This window comes from Pundamilia nyererei, unplaced genomic scaffold (assembly GCF_000239375.1).
Source record: "Pundamilia nyererei isolate P.nyererei 1_Seehausen unplaced genomic scaffold, PunNye1.0 scaffold00011, whole genome shotgun sequence".
Taxonomy (NCBI): domain Eukaryota; kingdom Metazoa; phylum Chordata; class Actinopteri; order Cichliformes; family Cichlidae; genus Pundamilia; species Pundamilia nyererei.
In genome coordinates, this window is record NW_005187412.1 from 4,655,569 (window position 1) to 4,676,239 (window position 20,671).

The 20,671-nt window shown below is 39.3% G+C and overlaps 1 protein-coding gene across 3 annotated transcripts; it reads left to right on the forward strand.

Annotated features, from left to right (window-relative positions):
* Positions 1-749: 749 nt before the first annotated feature.
* On the forward strand, positions 750-18,946 carry slc39a13 (solute carrier family 39 member 13). Of its 3 annotated transcripts, none has more exons than XM_013908552.1 (10): positions 750-1,056; positions 4,235-4,616; positions 6,926-7,033; positions 7,235-7,377; positions 11,277-11,393; positions 14,371-14,460; positions 16,428-16,478; positions 16,615-16,747; positions 16,853-16,952; positions 18,023-18,946. In XM_013908552.1, the coding sequence occupies exons 1-10, from the start codon at positions 1,015-1,017 to the stop codon at positions 18,099-18,101; spliced, it is 1,245 nt and encodes a 414-aa protein (XP_013764006.1). In that variant the 5' UTR covers positions 750-1,014; the 3' UTR covers positions 18,102-18,946. The 3 variants fall into 3 exon arrangements, with proteins under 3 accessions (XP_013764006.1, XP_013764007.1, XP_013764008.1); XM_013908553.1 differs by having other exon boundaries at positions 11,283-11,393; XM_013908554.1 differs by having other exon boundaries at positions 920-1,056; positions 4,251-4,616.
* Positions 18,947-20,671: the final 1,725 nt, after the last annotated feature.

The following is a 20,671-nucleotide window of genomic DNA, read 5'->3' on the forward strand; positions in this document are numbered from 1 at the left end:
ACCAAAAGCGCCTAATTGAAGTGAAAATGGCTAAGGGACATGTAACCATAATTAGTATGTATATTTCTGACCCAGCAGATGTGATCACTTTTTTCTGTTAACCCATAATAAAGTCATTAAAGAACCAAACTTCATGAATGTTTTTTGTGACAACGAAGCATCTGTTCCAATCACTCTATCAGAGAAAAATCAAAGTTTTAGAAATAACGGGACACTCGGTAGAGCCATTATATTATATTCTTTACAAGTGTATGTAAACTTTTGACCACAACTGTATATAGCTGTTTCTTCTACATTTTACACCTGTGATGGACTATACTGATGGTAGCCAAACTTTTCTTTATAGATAACATGAATTATCTGTTCTGTTATAGGCTAATTAAAATTATTATTATATATACTTAAAGTGTAAACTGTTAAAGCACAATAATAGTTATTTGTCTTACTTTGCAGAACAAACAAATGCTTATTCAGTTTACTCTCATTAAAAAAAGAAAAACATGGGAGGCATGTTTTTTATATTTGATGCAAATAATCTTTTTTTTGTTCGACTAATCGGATCAGTCGATTCTGAAATCTGTTTCAAACACTCTTACCAATTATACAATTCTTTTGGGTTAGGATTTGATTTTTTTGTGCTAGTGGTATCTAGTTACATCCCGCCATTTCACTGAAGTAAAAATAAAAATACCCGAGCAAGAAAAGTATGCTGATATTTGGCCTTGATTTAGAGAGCTTAGGGGTCCCGAGTGAAAGAAGGGAGGGGGGCAATAAAGTTACTTCCTGGAGCGTTTTGGTGGGGCGGGATCCATGCTGTGCCTCTCCTCTGTTGTTTATGTTTCCCCTCCATGATCCTGATACGTGGCTGTCTGGAGCAGCGTATGGTTCGGAGACTGGGGAAGCCGCGGTGACCCGCAGTCTCTGGTGCGCTGCAGCTAACGGATCCCTGTCTGCAGGAGCAGCAGCAGCTGGAGTCTGGAGGAACTCAGCCTGCATTTTATCAAGCCGGCCTGGATGGCAGGGACACACTGGTGCAAAGATTGCCGAAATCACAAGGTATTAGAGATAAAATAAAATAAAAAAAGCCACACGCTGACTGCTATTTGTTTTGGTTTCCTGACCGCTGACGCCATCTGTAAGTTTGTGAAATTGGTGCTAGCTATAGCAGGGTTAGCTTTAATGTGAAGTGACTGCGTGTCAGCGAGGCTAATCTCTGTAGCTGTGGCGTCTGCACGTTTACGGGCTAACGTTAGCCTGCTAACCAGACCCCAAGTGTAAACTTGGCTGACACAACTTTGAGTTAACCGCTTTTTTTTTAAGTTGCCGCACTGCTTGCGACTTTTTTCACCACCGTCCTTACATCTTCTCTGCGGTTAATATCACAGCGCAACTGCGTATGTTACGTGCTGCTTAAATCTGCAATTCCAGGGAAATCCCAAGCAGGGAAGTGTCAAACTGGATGTTTAACAGCGACGTAAACGTGTTATACATTTCCCCCTTGCAAAAATGTGATTAATCGATAATAAATTAAAGGCACTTAAACTTTTCGCAGTCACTGTTAAAAAAAAAAGGCTTGTACAAAAATATCAATAGGCTCCTGCCAGGAGGAAGTCTGTCTGCTATTTCTGGAACTTTCTTCCTCCAGCATAGCTGAACTTTTGTCACATGTATGCCAAAGTCTTTTTAATGCCTCCAGTGTTTACCGAGAGTTTAAAAAGTTTCTATTTATTGATGCAAGTTGAGTAAAAATCAAATCCACAGATGTTTTAATGGGACCAGTATGTGTAGTGCTACTGTTACCTAACACCATATTTAAGTTACAGTTTATCCTAATAAATACAGGGATACTCTTGGCTTATGTTTGAGGGTATTCTTGTATATACAAATTATAGGAAGGGTTTATGAATTACAGCTCTATAATTTATAGTCTCGTTTTTGTTAGTGGACAAAAGCTGTGGACAGATACAGGCTGTAAATGCTGTAAATAGTAGTGCTCGGCCAGATTGCAAATTTTCGTATCAATCAAATATCAAGTAAATACAGTGCAGGTATTGGAAATATCAATATCAATACTGATATTTTTAGCCTACAAGGCAGCTTATGGAGTGGACCTCAGTGTGTTATGACTTATGAGATAAAGTATCATCATAGCAAATTGAAGCACTTGATTATTTTTCTCAGTTTTCACAATAATTTGGTAACAAAACACACCTTTCATCTTTTCATGCATATTAAAAGTGGAGTTTTTTTGTAAATGCTCTAAAGCAGGTCAGCTTCTTGTGTTTAAAAGTTCAATAGGTTATAAATACAATGGATGTGACAGTCAACACAAAAAGTTTCAGACATTTTTCATAGTGCATGTTTGAGGTGTTAACCACCATTGGTATTGATACTATTGATATTTGGATCAGTGCTCCCAGTTCTAGTAAACCGACAACAAGAGGTAAAAGCAGCTTGTATTATTTAGAATGATTTTATTTAAGTTTTTTTTTGAGGCAATAAAAAATGGCAGTAATATCTTAATATCTATAGTTAGTATGATAGTTTTCATGAAACCCTGGATTTAACTCTGAAAACCTGCACTTGAGTTTCGTCTTGACATGTCTAATTTCAGATCTCTTGTGGTGGCGTACAGCGCCAGTAATAAAACTGTCATCCCCCAGTACTTACATACACAGTATATAGTGTATACTGGTCCTGGTTTACAGTGCTGGGCAAATGTCTAAAGTCACCTTTCATTTCTAAATATTTTTCCACTTAAATACTAACACAAATGGAAATATAGGAATAGTTCTCCAGGCTTCCTGAAAGACATTCAAAGCTCTTCTTTGAATGTTGCTGCTATTTGTTCTGTTTGTGTGCTTTTTTTCTATCCAGGTATGCTGTTACTTCATTGGCAGTGTGTTTGACATCATTGTCATGCTGAAAGAAATGGAAGGTGTTGCAAAACAGACACTTTCCAGGTGGCATTGCGTGATGGATCAAAATCAGATGGTACTTCTCTGCGTTCATAATCCCATCAATTTTGACTCCCAACACCACTGAAACACAGTTCCAAACCAGGACAGTGTTTTACAGCTGGATATAGACACTCTCTGTTTAGTGTCACGCTCTGTTCTGATGAGGATTTGAACCAAAACTTAAATATCTGGATTCATCGCTATATTTTACTGTCACTACTTGTCCAGCCAGTTAATGTGTAATTACATACTTCAGCTTTTCCGTTTCCTTTACACTGAGGTCATTTCTGGTGAGCCTTCAGTGAACAGTACCGGGATCATCTTAGGTCCTGTGTCAGGTCTTTGGTGTGTGTGTGGTTTTTTTCTTTCTTTTTTTTATATATGTCTTAAAGACATTACTCTTTGGGAATAATTTCTTTCTTTCTTTCTTTCTTTCTTTCTTTCTTTCTTTTTGAGGACATGATTTTTAGATACTGTTCCATCCGTTATAGACAGTTTTTAGGCCTCCCACTTCTTCTTTTGTCCTCCACTTGTCCAGTTTTCTCAAATTGTTAAGGATTCTCTTCATACCATACTGAGATATGTGAAGTTTTACGGTATTAGGTCTGTGGGAATCACCTTCCTAGTGCAAAAAAAACCAAACAAACTTTTTATGCTTGGCAAACTGTGAAATCTTTGTTGTTTTTAGATTCTGTTAAAGAAACTGGAACAAATTATGTTTTTTTGGAACTGACTAAAGACATAATTTGAAATTACTTCTGGTTAAAAGTTGTCCGATATGTGTAAACAGAACACTTGTTAATCTCTTTTTATGCTTCATAGGTCAGTGTTAATTGGCTCAAAAAAAAAAGTCCTATGAAAATGTTAAGGGTCAAGAACTGGGCTGAAAAATGAGTGGACACATTTTGAAATAGCTTGAGAGAGCCTGGCTTCCTTTGAGCGAAATAAAAAGAAATGAGGGGTGACTCAAGATTTTTTTCACAGTACTGTGTGTGATTTATAACTTTTAAGAAATTGTTCCATGGAAATAATCGCTGTTCTTCAGAAGGATGTTTGTAGATTGTGTTTCAATCTTTCTGTTCATTTTTCATTTTATTTTATTATAAAAATAAAAAAAAAAATGCAGCAGAAACACCAATTCCATCTACTCAGCTGCAAAGATTAACCGTTTTGAAAGGTTTTAGAAGTTTTCAGTTTAATTATATGTTTTTTGTTGTTGTTGTTGTTTTAAAAGTACATTTATAAGCTACAGAGAAGACCTGTTTTTGTTATAGTTTCCTTCCTTTACAGAATTACTGGTTGCAAGTATTTTTCGGACCTTGGAACGGATGAAAGGTGGACGTTACTGGAGGCCCAGCTGGGCTGTAGCGGCTCTGTTTATCCCGGTTGCCCTGCTGATGCTGACCTCCAGGGGGGCATCGAGCAACCAGAAGATGACACAAACAGTTATGGCTCATGCGACGGCCACAGCTGCAGGACCAGGCCCCAGCCTGACAGATGACCTCCCAGGCCTCCAGGCAGTAGCAGACTTCTTAGCCAGTGAGCGTGCTCATATTTGGCTCCTGTCTCTCGTGGGCTCTGTTGCTGTAGGCCTCAGTGGGATTTTCCCCCTTCTTGTCATTCCCATTGAAGCTGGAGCAGCCCTCAAAACAGAAGGTGAGAGAGACGATGTGCAACATCAGTATGCCTGTGCATTATTTATATTATAACATGTATTTTATAACTGCAATGATAAAACTGCATAGACATTTACCATATGTGACGCTATGCAAGAGAAGCCGATCACACATATTTGTGTAGGTGACACAATAGACAATGCTGTGAGGGTCATTTGGCATAACAAAAGCTAGGGTGCACCTGTTTTAATGGGCTGCGTTTGTGTCACTGTTTCATGCTCAGTGAAAACATGAAACAGTGAAAACAAACAAAACACACGTAAACAATAACACAGTTGTCGGGACTGTAATTGTATTAAATATAATCAACATGCACACAGAATGAAGACAACAGATGGTAACCCTTGTCACGCTGGATGTTGTTAACCTTAAACATAAAAAGATTTCTCTTGAGCTAACCTAGCTATTACAGTAAAAGTCGCCCACTGAGTCTTCAGTTGCTCTGATGTCGAGGAATGCATGAGCAGTCTTGTGTTTGGTCTTGCAGCCAACAAGAGAACATTTCGTTTTATCATTCTTTCTTTGAGGGCACACTAAATAATTGCTCTGCGGGGCTTTATGGCATTGCATTGTTACTTGGTGATGTAAATATGGAAGACCTCAGTCACATGGGTGTAGAGACTGCTTGGTGACCATCTGCCAACCAAAAATATGTGTATTCTCATAAAAGTTCGCTGACCAGTCTGGGCATTCCCTAGAGGGTTATTTGTCCCTAGTTGTCACCAATTGGCCAAAACTTTTAGATTTATAATCCTTTTTACTTGCTCAAAAATACATTTGACAATAGTATAGTCAATAGTCAACATAAACCGAGATGGCAGTGTTTTAAAGGACAAGAGTTCAGACTTCAAATGCTTGTAGTGAATCAAGGAAGTATGTTACAGTTACAGAAGTCTGACCTGGCATCGCTGATTCTCAAAGCTTCTTACAACGATATAGCTAAAATCTCCAGATTTCCAGCTGTTGAATAATAAATCCCGGTATAATCAACAAGTAGTTCTGGTCAGCCTCTCCTAAACCCAGCTGCACATTCCTCATGGTTTAATGTGAAGGGTACTCAAACCTTTTGGAAAACTGCTGCTTCCTGGTAAACAGATCGTCTCCTGTGGTGACCTCATGATAATGATTCCACCCCCCTGCCACGAGGCATTAAAATACCATACTGAACAGAAAGACTCTCAAACTGTCAGTCTAAAGGTCACCCAGGTCCACACCAAATAAAAATGAAAGGAGAAATGCCCGATAGGCGGGAAAATGGAAGCCGGACCAACAGCTCTGTGAGGCTGCACCGAGGCACTGTGATGTTTAGCACCTTAGTCTAACTTATTCACGTACCGACATTTTCTAATTGGAACCAAAATTTTGTACATCTGAGACTAATAGATCTGGCACTACTTGTGCAGTGGATTTTCAATGAGAAATACTGAGTTGTGCAGTCACATGCAGTATTTTCCTTGTTTTGGACATGGCAGTGGAAAACGACATTATCAGTAAGTGATGTCCGCTAGATATTTCAAGATATTAGTCATTTCTGCCCTGACAAGAAAAGACTTGCAAGCGCTTGTGGCAGTGAGTGGTGTTGAATTCTAGACACATTTTTGTACGTTGCATTCTCGTTTGTGGTTGTTATTAAACGAAGGGTCTCGATACATGTGCAGCATTGTGCCAGTGGGCCTCGCACGCAGTCTACAAGAGAAGTTTCTAGATTGGAAATGGTGAAAATGCATTACATCCTCCCCCAGTCCTGAGAGCAGAACCAATTACGTCAGAGCTTATTCATTATTTAACATTTCACCCCATTGCCTGTTTAGCACCAGGCATTAGTACCCATCCCTGGCAGGCAGTAATGTACCCTTACAATACCTGCCTGTAATTTTAACCAGTTAACATATGGTTGAAGAGTGAGAGAGGTTTTTACTGTTGAGCTTCAGTAACTAGACATGTTATTGTAGGTCAGTCTGAGGCCTCTTTCAGGTGCCCCACCCTAAAGAACGTGGCAGGCCAAATGTGTATTTTAGGCTGTGAGACATTAGTCATTACCAAGGAAACTCCTCAGGAATAAAAACGTGGCGCGTGAGTAAGCATGGTTAATATTAGTAAGGTGAGCCAGAGATTCTCTTGTGTATTAATGTCTCTTGTGACAAAATGATTAGTTGATGAGTGGAAAGTGGAATCAGTTTGTGCTTGTAATTGTAAACCAAAAACAGGAAAATTGTATAAAATTATTTATAACTTTTACTCTGCAAAATAATTGTTACCTTGATATTTTGTGTGTGTGTGTTTTGTCAGCTGGATGCCATAAGCTGAAACAGCTCTTGAGCTTTGCTATTGGTGGTCTCCTGGGTGATGTATTCCTCCACCTACTTCCCGAGGCTTGGGAGCTCTCTGGCTCTTCAGGTGGGTCTCCTTTCCACCAGTGCCTTCACCACCTCTATTCAATTTGACCTATTCTTCTATAATTGCTAATAATGTTTACTATCATTGTAATATTTAGACACCAGCTTGCTTTCACTGTTAACAGTCTGCTTCTCCTGAAGCATCTTATGAAGTGTATTTGCTCTCTCAGCCTTATTTGCAGTCTGTTTGCTACCCTTCCAGCTGGTAAACAAAACCACTACATGACACAAGGCTTGTGGGTAATCATCGGTCTGCTGGCCTTCCTGCTCCTGGAGAAAATGTTCCCAGACCAAGACAGCCCCAAGAACTCCACTTCAGTTTCTGACCTGAATTTTAACTCGGCTGTAAGTATTTCTGCTGAAATGCTGCGTTTTCAGAAGAATATGCTCAGTGCTGCGCACACACATGTCAATACAAGCCTTCACATATTTATCTTTTCATTGGTATGCTTGGTGCAGAATGCATTTGTGTTCAGTCAGCATAATTCTGCCAGTTTTTTTCTATGACTGAAACATCACATGACGCTTTCACCAACAGCTTGAGATTTTGGGAAATATGCACATCGGCATTCTTGTTCAGTGAGAGAGAAATAGCCATCTATCCATTTTGTGAGCTATTTGACCAAATCGGGGACAGATACTGGACAGAATTCAAATTCACATCTATAGCCAATTTAGAAGCATCAGTTCACCCTGGAGGATCTGGGAAGAACCCCAATAGGCACAGAAAGAGCAAGCAAAGTCCACACAGAAAGCTAACGATGCTAACAGCATCACTGTGCTGTCAGAGATGGATTTTTATGTCTTCTCTTTAATTTGCTCATTTGTAAGGATTTGTATATTGGACAGGGTCATTGTTGCCAGTTTTCCAGCGTTGTATTTAACAGGCTAACAAATTACACAAACACTGCTCATGTCCGCACTACTATCAGCACAGAGGGGAGGACAGCTACATGTCGTACAGCTGAGTAATAGGGTTATGATGATCAAAGTGATTTGGGGTAGCTTGACAGTCAGGTCGATTTTTATCTCATTTCCAAATTGATGCTTTATATTAATATTGTGATTATTCTGAGATTCATGATCAATTTAATCTGCCAAGCTATGCTTTCGTGCTGCACTTTTACATGTAAGTGACGCTCCCAGCAGATGTGACTGGGTCTGGACTTCTGCGCACTTTGAAATTGGTGTGTATGTGGTGCAGCTACACTGATCCCTCATACCTAACATCAAATGAGAGACAACAGGAGGATAAAACTGACTTTTGGACTGATTTTAAAATTAGAGCATAAGGTTGTACTTGCACATACACTTGTGTATCTGGACCCCTAATTAAAGAGCCGAAAAATATCGTGACTCAACGTTGTAGCTCTTTATCTGATATCCAGCTACTTATGTTCACTAATTAGCATTTATTATTATGGTTGGGTAAATCCCTCAGCTTATATCAGTGTGCAAACATTTCTTCACGCTGGACGTGAGAAATAAACTCCCGTTGTGTGTGCGTCCCTTTTTCATCCGTGCACTTCTTTATTTGCACGTCTGGGCCGCACATTTTTTCAGAGGTTGGATAGCACTACTATAATGATACGTTCCTCTGGTGTCTGGCTGCAATGCCAAACAGTGCTGTGAAAAAGTATGTGCTCCTGATAACTGGTTGTGCCACCCTTGGCAACAAGAACTGCAATCAAGTGTTTGTGGTAAATAGCAATGAGGAATTGTAGCTCACTCTACAGAATTGTTTTATTTCAGCCACACTGGAGGGTATTCGACCATGAACGGCATTTTTAAGGTCACACCAAAGCATCTCAATTGGATTTAAGTCCAAGATTTTGACTAGGTCACTTTACAGAGGTAAACTTGCTAGTGTGTTTCAGATCATTGTACTGCAGCATAACCCAAGTGCTTGAGCTTCAGGGGATGAACTGATGTTCGGAGAGTCTCCTTCAGGATGTTCAGGTGGAGAGCAGAATTCATAGTTCCAGCATTTATGACAAGTCATCCAGGTTATTCCAAAGTTATTCCAGCTTCAAATGTGACACAAGCCTTTGTGTTCTTTTTGCCCAGCAGGGTTTTTTTTGGCTTAGAACTTTCCTGTGGATGCCATTTTTGCTCAGTCTCTTTCTTATTGTTCAGTCATGACCTCTGATCTTAACTGCAGTTCTCTAGTTATTGTGGCTTTGTAACTCTTTCCAGACTGAAAGATGTCAATGATTTTCTTTCTAAGCTGCTTTCTGAGCTATTTTGTCACACAGCATCTATACAAGTGATTCAACAGTTCTGGCATTAATCTGGGCTGGGTGGGACCTAGTGGAGTTGAAATCAATTTTCCACAAAATGTGGTTAGTCAGAATTAATAATTTAACAAGGGAGATCAGGTTTGGATAGCTTTTTCCCCTAATAAATGAAATAGTAATTTTAAAACCGCATTATTGTAATGTAATGATCTTAAATATGTAAGCATGACAAATGTGCAAAAACAAGAAATGAGGAAGGGGCAAATACTTTTTCCACAACACTGTTGGCCGTTGGTGATTCCACAGAGCCTCATGGGAGGATAAAAATAACCCACCCCTCCTGAGTCATCTCATCAGAAATCAGAAATCATTTGCAGAAATCAGACAATACAGATACCGATGTATCTGGGGTGATAAATTTGGGCATATGTGCATGAAAGCAAAGCGAGTGTCTGCTCTGTCTTTGTGGGGGGAAAAGGTAGCTTTGCATTTTTTTTTCCCCTTTTATAATAAACAACATTATTTAGAAACTGCACTTTGTGTTTACTTGTGTTATCTTTGTCTAATATTTACATTTTTTTGATGATCTAAAACATTTAAGTGTGACAAATATACAACAAAATAGGAAATCAGGAAGGAGGCAAACACATTTTCACAACACCTTATATGTGTATTCATCTGAATTCTGCCTTTACCATCGCCTGTAGGTAAACATATATGTTTACCCATGAACAACCTCACCTACATGAGACGTGGCATTTATGTGAACTGGTTTAAAAAACAACTATTCATAGTTATTATTTAAATATCTATAAATGAACTATTAACTTTAAATACTGTAGCATTCTTAGTTGTTTAAGTTTATTGTTTAGGGGTTAGATGGAGATAATATAAAGTGACAAACACACTGGCTGATAGCAGTATGTTTGTAAAGGCAGCCTCATTCCCTTTCTTATCTTTCTATTGCTATTGAGGGAGAAGATTGGAGTCCATGGCTCAGCTCCTCCACTGGTGTCTATTTATAGCGCTGGGGTGTAGCAGCTGCTTTAGCCATTTGAGTGTCCAAAGGATAATACTCAACTTATAGACACAGGCAGCAAGAGACGGGAAATGAGAGAACGAGAAGGTGGTTATAGGTGTTTTCTCTGATAATATTGTGTGGCAAATCTTTCCATAGGAAGCAAAAAGTATAACAAGCTGAACTAAATTTCTTGACTCTAATTGGGTCAGTGTTTAAGAAGAACGAACAAACGCGTGGAGAGCCTCAGAGTCAAATGGAAAATGTCAAGATAGGATTTTTATCACTTTCTGGCTTCTTAGGTCATTTTGAATTTCTCATTAGGCAAAACTCAGACTATTTGGCACCGACAGTTTAGCTCCAATCTGTTGGAGGAGATTGATAACCCCCCAAAATTCATCACGCTTTATTACTTCCTCATGCTTCAATCGTACACATGGAGCAAAAATTTCCTTTCGGCGACCAGCAGTCAGCAGCCTATTTCCCTCTCATTTAATTTGACTATCAGTTTAAATGGCAGCGTAAGTGGTTTCTGAATAATGGGACAAGGAAGCTGGCTGTTCTCGGAAAACAAACCCTATAGCCTAAGATGAATGGTTCTCGCTCTCTCGTTCTGTTTTGTTTATAATATGAAAATGTAAACATGATGGAGCGGCAGTCGAATTTAAAGGAGATTTCGTTGTTTCTGAGAAAACAAATGAAAAGTACAAATGACTGCTTATTAGCGCAAATGTAAGAAGGTCAAAATATAATGAGAATGTTTTACCAGCTGTTAAGCTGCCTGTGGGTGAACTGTTTGACACACGGCAGGAGCAGCAGTAACATGACTGTTTACCCCACTGTGGGATTCAGGCATTACCATTTCCTTACTGTTTTGACCATAACTGTATTTTAAATGAGTTTTGTTTTTTTGTTTTTTTTTTAAGTTCTTGTTGAGAAGATGTGTTCATTTGTGCCTTCTCCCCCCCTTCCGTTTTTTCCCTCCACAGACACAGCCTAATTCAGTTTTCAGTGGAAAAGCAGTGGTATCACTCAGTAACAGGCACCATGCTGAGTCATGGAAATCCTCCAAGCAGAGTTTGCAGGAAGGATCAAAGAAAATCAAGGTAAGGCTGACAACCAAAACATATCCCGGTTAACAAAAAGACAGAAAATGATGAAAGATGGGGGCATCACTTGGGGTAAGAATTTGACATGGTTTGCTTATGTAAGAAATACATTTAAAGAAAAAAATAATTTACTTTCTCCAACTGAGTAATAAATAGCAACGTAGTTGGTTCAGTGAAACCAGGAAGAGAGACTTGCATAATCAGTTCTGCTGTAGAACGACTCTGTTGTGGGTCCTTTGCAATGCCTTTTTCTCTAACAATTTTATTTTTTAGGGTATAGGCTACATTTTAAAATGTCTCATAAGCTGGTTGGTAACATAAATAATGGGTTAATTCAATATAAAAATGTTCATATAGTGCCCGTTCACAACAATAGTTATCTCATCGTGCAATGGATTGTATAGATGCACAACCTCAAGCGTATAACGATTCCTTATGAGCAAAACACATGGCGACAGTGGGGATGAAGAACTCCTTTTTTGAGATCTCAGCCAGAGCCAGGCTGAGTGAGGGTCCTTCTAAGGGTGAGAGAGGACACAAAGGAAAGTTCAGTCTTATCTGCGCAGTGCCTTTGTTTTCATACACACATGGCGGAAAAAGCATAGCGGCGAAGGAGAATGAGAAGGGCAAAAGCGGATCGTTGAATGAAACAGATTAACCAGAATTGTTTTTTAAAAACGTGCACTTCAGTGATGTGGAACTGGTTTCGTTTTTGTCTGTCAGATGGCAACCAAAGCAATTTTTTTTCTTTTTTTTGTAGAACATGCAAGCAGACTGTCGTTATTTCCGGTCCGCTTGCATGTTTAACCAAAAGTGCCTTTTGGTTAAGCTGTCAGCAAAAAATTTGCATTTGCACTGTTAAAAACAGCTGTTGAAAATAAAGTGATGGGGATTTTTTGCACTTCTAAAGTTGTGGAGTTGTGAAGTATTTTGTCTCACATCAGTTATATCATTATCGCAAATTTTCAAATATATATTGTGATAAATATTTTTGGCCATATTGCCCTGCCCTACTTTGAGGTGTGTGAAGTATGATGGGACTTGGTTATTTAGGTTTCAGATCCTTATTTAAGAAGGGGGCAATGAAGTGTAGCTAATACAAGTTCGTTTTGGGTGGGTTTCCCAGCTGGGGTTTGCTGAGTGGACCATATCCCTGCTCATGGCTATAGCATTCATAGTTGCCTCAAAGCTGGTCCTCAGTAATGCACCAGCAGCAACTATGATAACAGGTATAATTATTACAAAATGTATTTTTCTCCTAAATAAACCCTTTTAAGGGGGTGTTATGGCCCCTTGTAACACCTATTGAAATTGCAGTGAAAGTGTCTTAAATTACATGGTTGTCCTCACCTCACGAGGTGTGTATAGAGGAATTCTTAGGGTGGCTTGGGCTGTGTTTTCTTATTAATTTGCTAATTGTAATAATTTAGGTATAACTACTAATATTCAGCCAGGTGATGATTCTAAATTGGCTGTAGGTGGAGTGTGCAAGGTTGTCAGTCTTTCTTTGTTAGCTTTGTGATAGGCAGGTGACCTATGTGTACCTAGAGTGTACCTTGCCCTATCCTGTGACAGCTGGGATATGACTTCACCCTCAGTCACAACCCTGTATTGGACATGGTGCGCCCTATCCAATTCTGTCGTTTAAAAACTGACTGCAACAAGAATGATATGTAGTGAAAGTGGACCAGTTTTCTTTTTTTTTCTTTCCCTTTTCAATAAGCTTCTTCTTTACCTTTTTCAAGTATGTAAATATTTATTTGCACATACTTAAATCGTGCGTAAATGCAAAAGCAATGGGGTGCCATTCGCAGCTTGTATACTTGCACCAAACAGATTGTGCTGCTGTTTACACATATAGCGTATGTATTAAAGATTTTAAAGGTTAGTAATACCAATTTAATATCTGATCAAATGTGATCCCATACATAAGGGTTTCCACCAGTATATGACCAGTCTGATGAATACACTGGGGAGGTGTCTGTCTGTCTTTATGTGTTTTTGTGTGTATATTTAACATACCTTGATTTGTGAAAATGGGTAGATCACAACTGAGCTAAAAGTATAAAGTCATAACTTTTTGTAACTAATTTTTTAAAAATTTTGTTTTCCATTTTGTGTATAGAGTTTGTTTGGTGGCGGTATACAAGCCGGGAATTGGACCACATTGCTTTTGCATTTACATGCAATTTGTGTATGTGCAAATAAATACTGGGATCCTTGAAAGACAAAGCAGGAGCTTACTGAAAAACAAAGCTGTTCCACTTTCCCCACATATCATGCTTGGAGCGCTGAGTTTTTTGAACCAGGGAGTGTTTAGTGACAGCATAATAAACAATTTATTTTTGGAGACGGTAACAAGAAAGTTGGCAGAGAAAGTCAAGAGTTAATCACCAAAATCTTTTTATGTGTTATTATGTTTAGTTTATTCGTTCGCAGTGGCGTGGGTGTCAAACATGTGTTAGATAAGACTGAACTTTGGTCGGCCAGAGCTCCAGAGAAGAAATTTAAAAAACAAAAAAAATCTGCTTTATTGCACCATTAAAAAAAAAAGTGTTGCAAGAATAAGTCGCATCATGGAAAAATTTCACCAAAGTCAGATTTGGAGACATCTGGACATAACCCAAGGCCTGTTCATGTGTTTGTTTATGGTGAGATTAGACTGACTAAATGTGGAAAAACACTGAGACACTAAAGACACTGAAATTGCGCTAATTATTTTCTAGATGTCTCGAGCATTTAGTCAACTAGAAACTATTTTTATTTTCCAGAATAGTTTTTTTTAGTTGTATGTGGTCCACAAAGTAAACTTTGTAAACATCTACACTTTACGTCATGGATGTAATGTTGCGGTGGAGTTCTGCCGAGGCTGTGCTGTAACAGAAGTGATCCATTCCTGCTGTTTTCTCAGTTCTGACTAATATGCAGTAATGTGACTAACAGTGACATATGTGTCATGTGTTCTGTGTCACAGATGAGTGGATACCTAAACCTACTCGCCAATTGCATTGACAACTTCACCCATGGGCTGGCAGTATCTGGGAGCTTCCTGGTTAGCAAAAAGGTAAGATAAGGTGACACCTCTTTTGTAGTTTACACACAAAAGCCAACAGCTTGTCCTACATCTAAAGTACTCTGCATGTAATATTAGCGGCTTTGCTTTTTCAAGCTCAGGTGCTTGCTCTTTATTTTGCTCTTGGTTTCAGATGCAGTTATTATTTTGGGTCCAGTAATAACTCAAGCTCTATGTGTGCTTTATGCCAGCTAACCAATATGGCAACAGAGTTGTGGCAGTCTCGAAAGTGTGCTTTAAAACAGTGGCGGCGCCTTGTTTTAGTTTATCTGGATAGTTTTGTGCTGAAAATATGCAAATTCAAAACCACACTGATTCAGCAAAGTAGTTTTGTGAGAATGTGATTATTCACAATTAGTCTCCTGCATGCATATTCATGAAAGAACTCCTGGTTTTACAATATAATTGCCGATGTTCCCTGAAGTTGCAGTCACATACTGACAGTTGGTTACTGTAAATACAGTGCAGTAGCTGATGCTGGACTCTTTTATAATTATAATGGAAGCTTTTCAGATACTGTATTTGAATGTTGACTGTCGAGTAGCAGCCCCTCAAATTCTGTTTCTTGAACAAGAAGCAATATTTGTCTGAAGACACACATTTTACTCTGTTTTCATCGAACTGGCCCTGACAAGTGAAAGTGCCGTTTCTGTCAGTGTAAAAACATTTAACTAAACATTTAATTCCTGAGTGATTTTAATATAAGTAGGGGGGAAAAGCCTTATGTTTTACACTATACAAGTATAATGTACAAACTATACAATGCACCGAAATATTTTCCCCTTCACGATTTCTTAATTTGTCGCACTTGATATGTTACTTTTGGTGATCTTTTAACCTGCTTCACTTTGCAGGTATGGCAAGTGAAACTGAGTGGTTAATCACAAATAATTCAACCACCTCGTAGCTTTTTTCCCCACTTGCATAAATAAAATCATCGTCTAAAAAGTGTTTTGTTTTTACTCAGGTTATCTGATGTCAAACGTGTAAGTGTGACAAAAATGCACCAAAAAAAAAGAAGTCAGAAAGGGGCAAATACTTTTTCACAGCGTTATAAATACATGTCAGTGGTTTGTTATTGGAACCTCAGAGGAGGAAACATCAGACTCAGTAACATAATGTCCACTGAGTGTGGGTAAGTGTGATACAAAGTTGGTTGTTTGCACTTCAAAAGGTTGAATAATAAATACTTTAATACAAAATACAATAATAATTATTCCAAACGACGAAACAGTGTCTGAAATTGAAGAAATATACGGCCTCGGCTTGTGGGAGCAGCCTTTGAGTTGGTGCATTACGGTCTTATTGAAAAAATCTGCACTCCAAACTGCAGTAACATGAATTTGTATCGCTTCAGTAAGTTATTGTATATTTGTAGCAGTGGGATGGGAGTCCAGCTGGAGAGACATAAGGCAAGCAGCGTGAACTATGGATCCGTGTGCCAGAGAGGAAGTTAACTCAATGTCTCAAACATGCACATACAAGACATCTCACCAGTGTCTTCTGTTTACTCGTTGTGCATTTAGCACAGTGTAAAATTAGCAATTTTTTTCATTCATACTGGTCTATGATCGTGCTTTCAACATATTTATTTTGAGAATGAAATAATCAGGACTTTATAAATTTGTCAACTTCCCTCAGATCAATGAGGTCTTGTTTCAAAAGCAGGTGGTCATTGCTGCTATCACTTTAGCTTTTTAAAGCCTAAAACAGCTTAAGTTACCTTCACTGTCACTTGACCTTACTGATGTATGAACTACATTTTTTGTTTCATGAGATTTTCATTTTTCCTTAACTGGCCAAAAAAATTTAAGCTCACTTATAGTGATCTGCTGAGATTTTGTCTAATTCATGCTAAAAACAAAACAAGAAATAATTGACGCATACCTGACTCAGTTGTGGTTTTCTTTAGGCTCTTTGTGTAGGACAAAGCAGCACTAATGATACGTTTCTTGCAGGTTGGGTTCCTCACCACCTTCGCAATCCTGCTCCATGAAATCCCACACGAGGTGAGGATCTGAGTTGTTGCTAAATTGTACAGTTTACTTTGCTTAAGGCGTATCGGAAGAATGGAAGTGCTCTAGTGTTTGTAAACACGCTGAATGTTTACCCATTTTTTTATGTGGGTAACATCATCATCTGCAGGTGGGGGACTTTGCCATTCTGCTGAGGGCCGGGTTTGACAGATGGAGTGCTGCTCGCATGCAGCTGTCTACAGCACTGGTTGGGGTCCTCGGAGCTTTCTTCGCTCTGTGCGCTCAGTCACCAAAAGGCACAGGTAGGATGGGGCCAATACACAACACACAAGCAAACGCATTATTAATAACTGGAGTGCATTTTACAGTCGCCATGTTCAGTAAGAAGACTTTCATATTGTGCCTAGAAAATGCCAGTAGCTGGATATTGCCTTTCACTTCTGGAGGCTTCCTCTATATAGCCCTGGTGAATGTAGTGCCTGACCTTCTCGAGGAATCCAGTTTCAGGTATGATGGATGTTTATTAAAGAAGTCCTTTATTAAAGTGCTTTTACTGCTACTGAGGAAATCAACAGCATTATTCTTGGGGTCTAACCAGCATGTCGAATGGATTTCAAACAAGAAGAATTATTTTAAATCACATGTTTGTTTGTTTGTTTGTTTTTATCTGTTTTAATAATTTGCATGTTTTCACAAACAGATGTTCATCTGTGATTGGTATTGCCGGAAACCGAACGTCCGGCTTTGACTCACACCACATGTATATTTATACACATCTTTATGTGTTCTTTGGCAATAATGTGAGCCAAGATGGATTAATACATGGGACACCAGCATTTACTATCAAAACAGCCAGAGTGGGGTCTTGTTTGTTTATTTGTTGTTTAACCAAAAATAAATGCATGGAAAACATGCTTCAGCCTAATATAAAGAAGCCTATCAACATCACAAATAGGTTTAAATATTGAAATCTTTTGACACACCTAACTGCTTTTAGTTGCAGTAGCATTTTATTATAGCAACATCTTGATTTTGATGCGTATATGAAATTATAGAACTGAAATAACAAATTACTTTATTTTTTTTTATAAGTGTGAAGTAAAAGGAAAGCATATATTAGCCTTTTTATGGGAGGGGGGGGGGGGGGGGGGAGGCTAGCTTTGTAACAAAGCAGCTATTTAAAGCTCTGCAGGACAGTTTCAGTCCTACCTGTGTTTGTGCAAAGGAATCAGAATAGAGGATTGTAGGAGTGGTAGTCATTCTTATGATGGGTAATGGACTCCTTGCCATGGCATGAGCTTATCAGTCCTTTGGTTGCACACCCTTAAAACAAATGGCCATTTTTTTATTCCTATGCTCCATATTAATCTAGTTTTTGCTCGAGGCCACAGGGGGAGACATTGGAGATGGCTGAAAGAGCCAGTGTGTAGTTTGTGACCGATCGTTTAGTAGAATAAAACTTAGCAAGGAATGGAAAACTGGCTCTGTGGTTTCAAAAAGGGCAGATGGTTTCCTTTAATGTGCTCAAATTAGTCTCAATGTCTAAAGTTTTATTATCTTTTTGTTTGCTTTTCCAGACACTCCCTGATGCAGGTACTGCTCATTTTCTGTGGCGTGGCTGTCATGGCTCTGCTCTCTGCCATTCTCGACTGCTAATGGCGGAAACACCCTTTTTGCCTTACCAAAAACTAAAACTTAATAGCGGAGCAACATCCTGTTCTCCTCATATCTTTTACCCGTCATATATGTTCATAGAAACTTTTGTGTGATGCTTAAAAAAACGTCTGACAGAGCATTGGCACCTTACGGATGGACGACTGTCGACGGAACAAATGATGTGGACACTTCAAAATGTGCCAAACTTGGATCGTTTGGAGTTCTGTTACCAAGTTGTCTTTTGTTGAACAGATAATCATGATGTTTTGCACATGTATCTTTACACGGGTACGCCTGACGTACCTGGTCAGAACAAGTATTACCGGCCCTGTACAAGGACCTCCCTCTTTATAGTGTATTCAGAGCTACATTGTTTAAATGTTTTGTGTGTTGTTACTGCTGCCCATCTTCTGTTTCTCATGTAGCTGCTGCGTATTTATTGAAAACGAGAAAACGGATTCATCAGACGTGCACCACATTGTCATTTTGCCTTGTTCAGAAATAAGTGCCAAGAAATCAGGACGGTTTAACGCTTTAGAGTCGGCTCCTCACCAAAGTACACTCGATATGCTTTTATCTCCCTAACATAACACAGGCTGCACCTTTTGTCGAGCAGAAGTCGGGGCTCGTTACAAAGCTGTGCCGGCGCCGTATACTTGACTCTGACAAAGTTGAAATTAGTTCACGAGGAAGAAGATGATTGGTATGGTTTCATATTTAGTTTTCACTAACAGTTTTGTAATGCTTAAGACACATTTTTAGAAAGTTAACCATGCAGATGTTCATGTCATGTTGTTAATATAAAGTTTCCACCACTGAATAAAATCACCAGTAAATTTCCAGCATCTCTGTTTAAAGAAGCCATTTTATTTTTAACTTTAAGCACCACGCTTTAGCAGACAAGAGGAAGCACTGGGACACATGATTCAGTGGATTTGGGGATATTTTGACTGATAGAGTTGTGCGCGGGTGCTGAGACAGTGCGACGTGTTCAGCTGACCTTGTTGTCCACCGTGAGCATAATTTTACTGCAAAAGGTCCTTTGCCTAAAATGTCATATGGCAGTGTGGGGGGGTATTGATTGTGTGTTCACACTTGTCCAATTTCAACACAGTCTATTTGGCAAGCTTCTGTTGCCATAACGACTCCTCCACGGGTTGCCTTCCTTAGTCATCAGCCTGTGAGCAGCTTATTGTCTGTGGGAGCCTTCCTAAGTCACAGCACAGAAGGACAACCAGCAACCACTATTTACTCTGTAGTGGAAGAGGTTTCACTGGCAAATGGTACAAACAAATCTTTCATTCTTATTCTCATCCTTGCGTAGTTTAGCCCAAGAGTTTATTTCCTGGAGTCGGGGGGTTGGAATATGTGACAGATGGATGTTAATCATAATATTTTGATGATGTTTACACCGTCCTCTTAATAACTTCACTTTTCAGAGTGGATTTAACTGTTTAGTGTTAAAAAAACAACAACAAAAGACAAATCAAAACATGAAGCTTTGCAAAAGCTTTTGTGTTTCATAACTTTACACTGAAATGTTTTTTTTCTGCATCCACTCACCCGCCACTTTGCCACACTTGTTCTACTTGTTAATGCAGTATCCAGTTAGACAGTCACATGGCAGCAACTCAAAGAATTTAGGAAAAGACATGGTCAGGATGCCCTGCTTAAGTTCAAGATGAGCATCAGAGGAATGAATGAAGTGACTTTGAACTTGGCATGTTTGGTAGTGACAGAGGGGCTGGTCCGAGTGTTTCATAAACTGCTGATCTGCTTGAATTTTCCCACATGAACGTCTCTGGGGACATCTCTGAAAAAGAGAAAATATCCCGTGAGCAGCAGTTTCTCTGTGTGAAAATGCCTTGTTGATGTCAGAGGTCAGATGAGAATGGTCAAGGCTTCCTCGAAGTGATGGGAAGGCAGCAGTAACTGAAATAACCAGTGAACCAAGGGTTTCATGTGTGAGAGCATCTGTGAATGCACATCAAACCTTGAGGCAGATGAGCTAGAGCAGCAGAAACCCATTGCAGATTCCACACCTGTCAGCTAAGAACAGGAAGTTCACACAGGTTCGCCAAATTGGACAATGTTGCTCAGGTGATGATGGTGAGTCTCAATTTCTGTGCTGTGACATTTAGAAATCAGGTTTAGAATTTAATTTAGTGTAAACAACGTGGAAGCACTAATCCATCCTGCCTAGTTCAGGTCGTTGGGGATGTAATGGTGTCGGGGATAATTTCATGGCGCGCGTTCGGCCCCTTGGTACCAACTGAGTAACTCCACAGCCTACTTGAATACTGTTGCTGATCATGTCCATGCCTTTATGACTACATCCATCTTCTGATGGTTGCTTCCAGTCACATGTCACAAAGCTCAAATCATCTCAAACTAGCTTCTTGAACACAATGACTTTACTCAAATGGCCTCCTGGTGGAACTGGAGATTCGCCCCGTGGATGTGCAGCAACTGGGTCATACTATCATGTTGATGTGGGCCAAACTTTCTGAGGTATGCATCCAACATCTTGCTGAATCTATGTCATGAAGTATTAAGAGAATTCTGAAGGG

Coding starts and splice junctions, on each gene's coding strand:
- slc39a13 (XM_013908552.1), top strand. CDS start 1,015: ATGGCAGGGACACACTGGTGCAAAGATTGCCGAAATCACAAG. Junction 7,378..11,276: donor ACCTGAATTTTAACTCGGCT/GTAAGTATTTCT, acceptor TTCCCTCCACAG/ACACAGCCTAATTCAGTTTT. Junction 14,461..16,427: donor GCTTCCTGGTTAGCAAAAAG/GTAAGATAAGGT, acceptor CGTTTCTTGCAG/GTTGGGTTCCTCACCACCTT.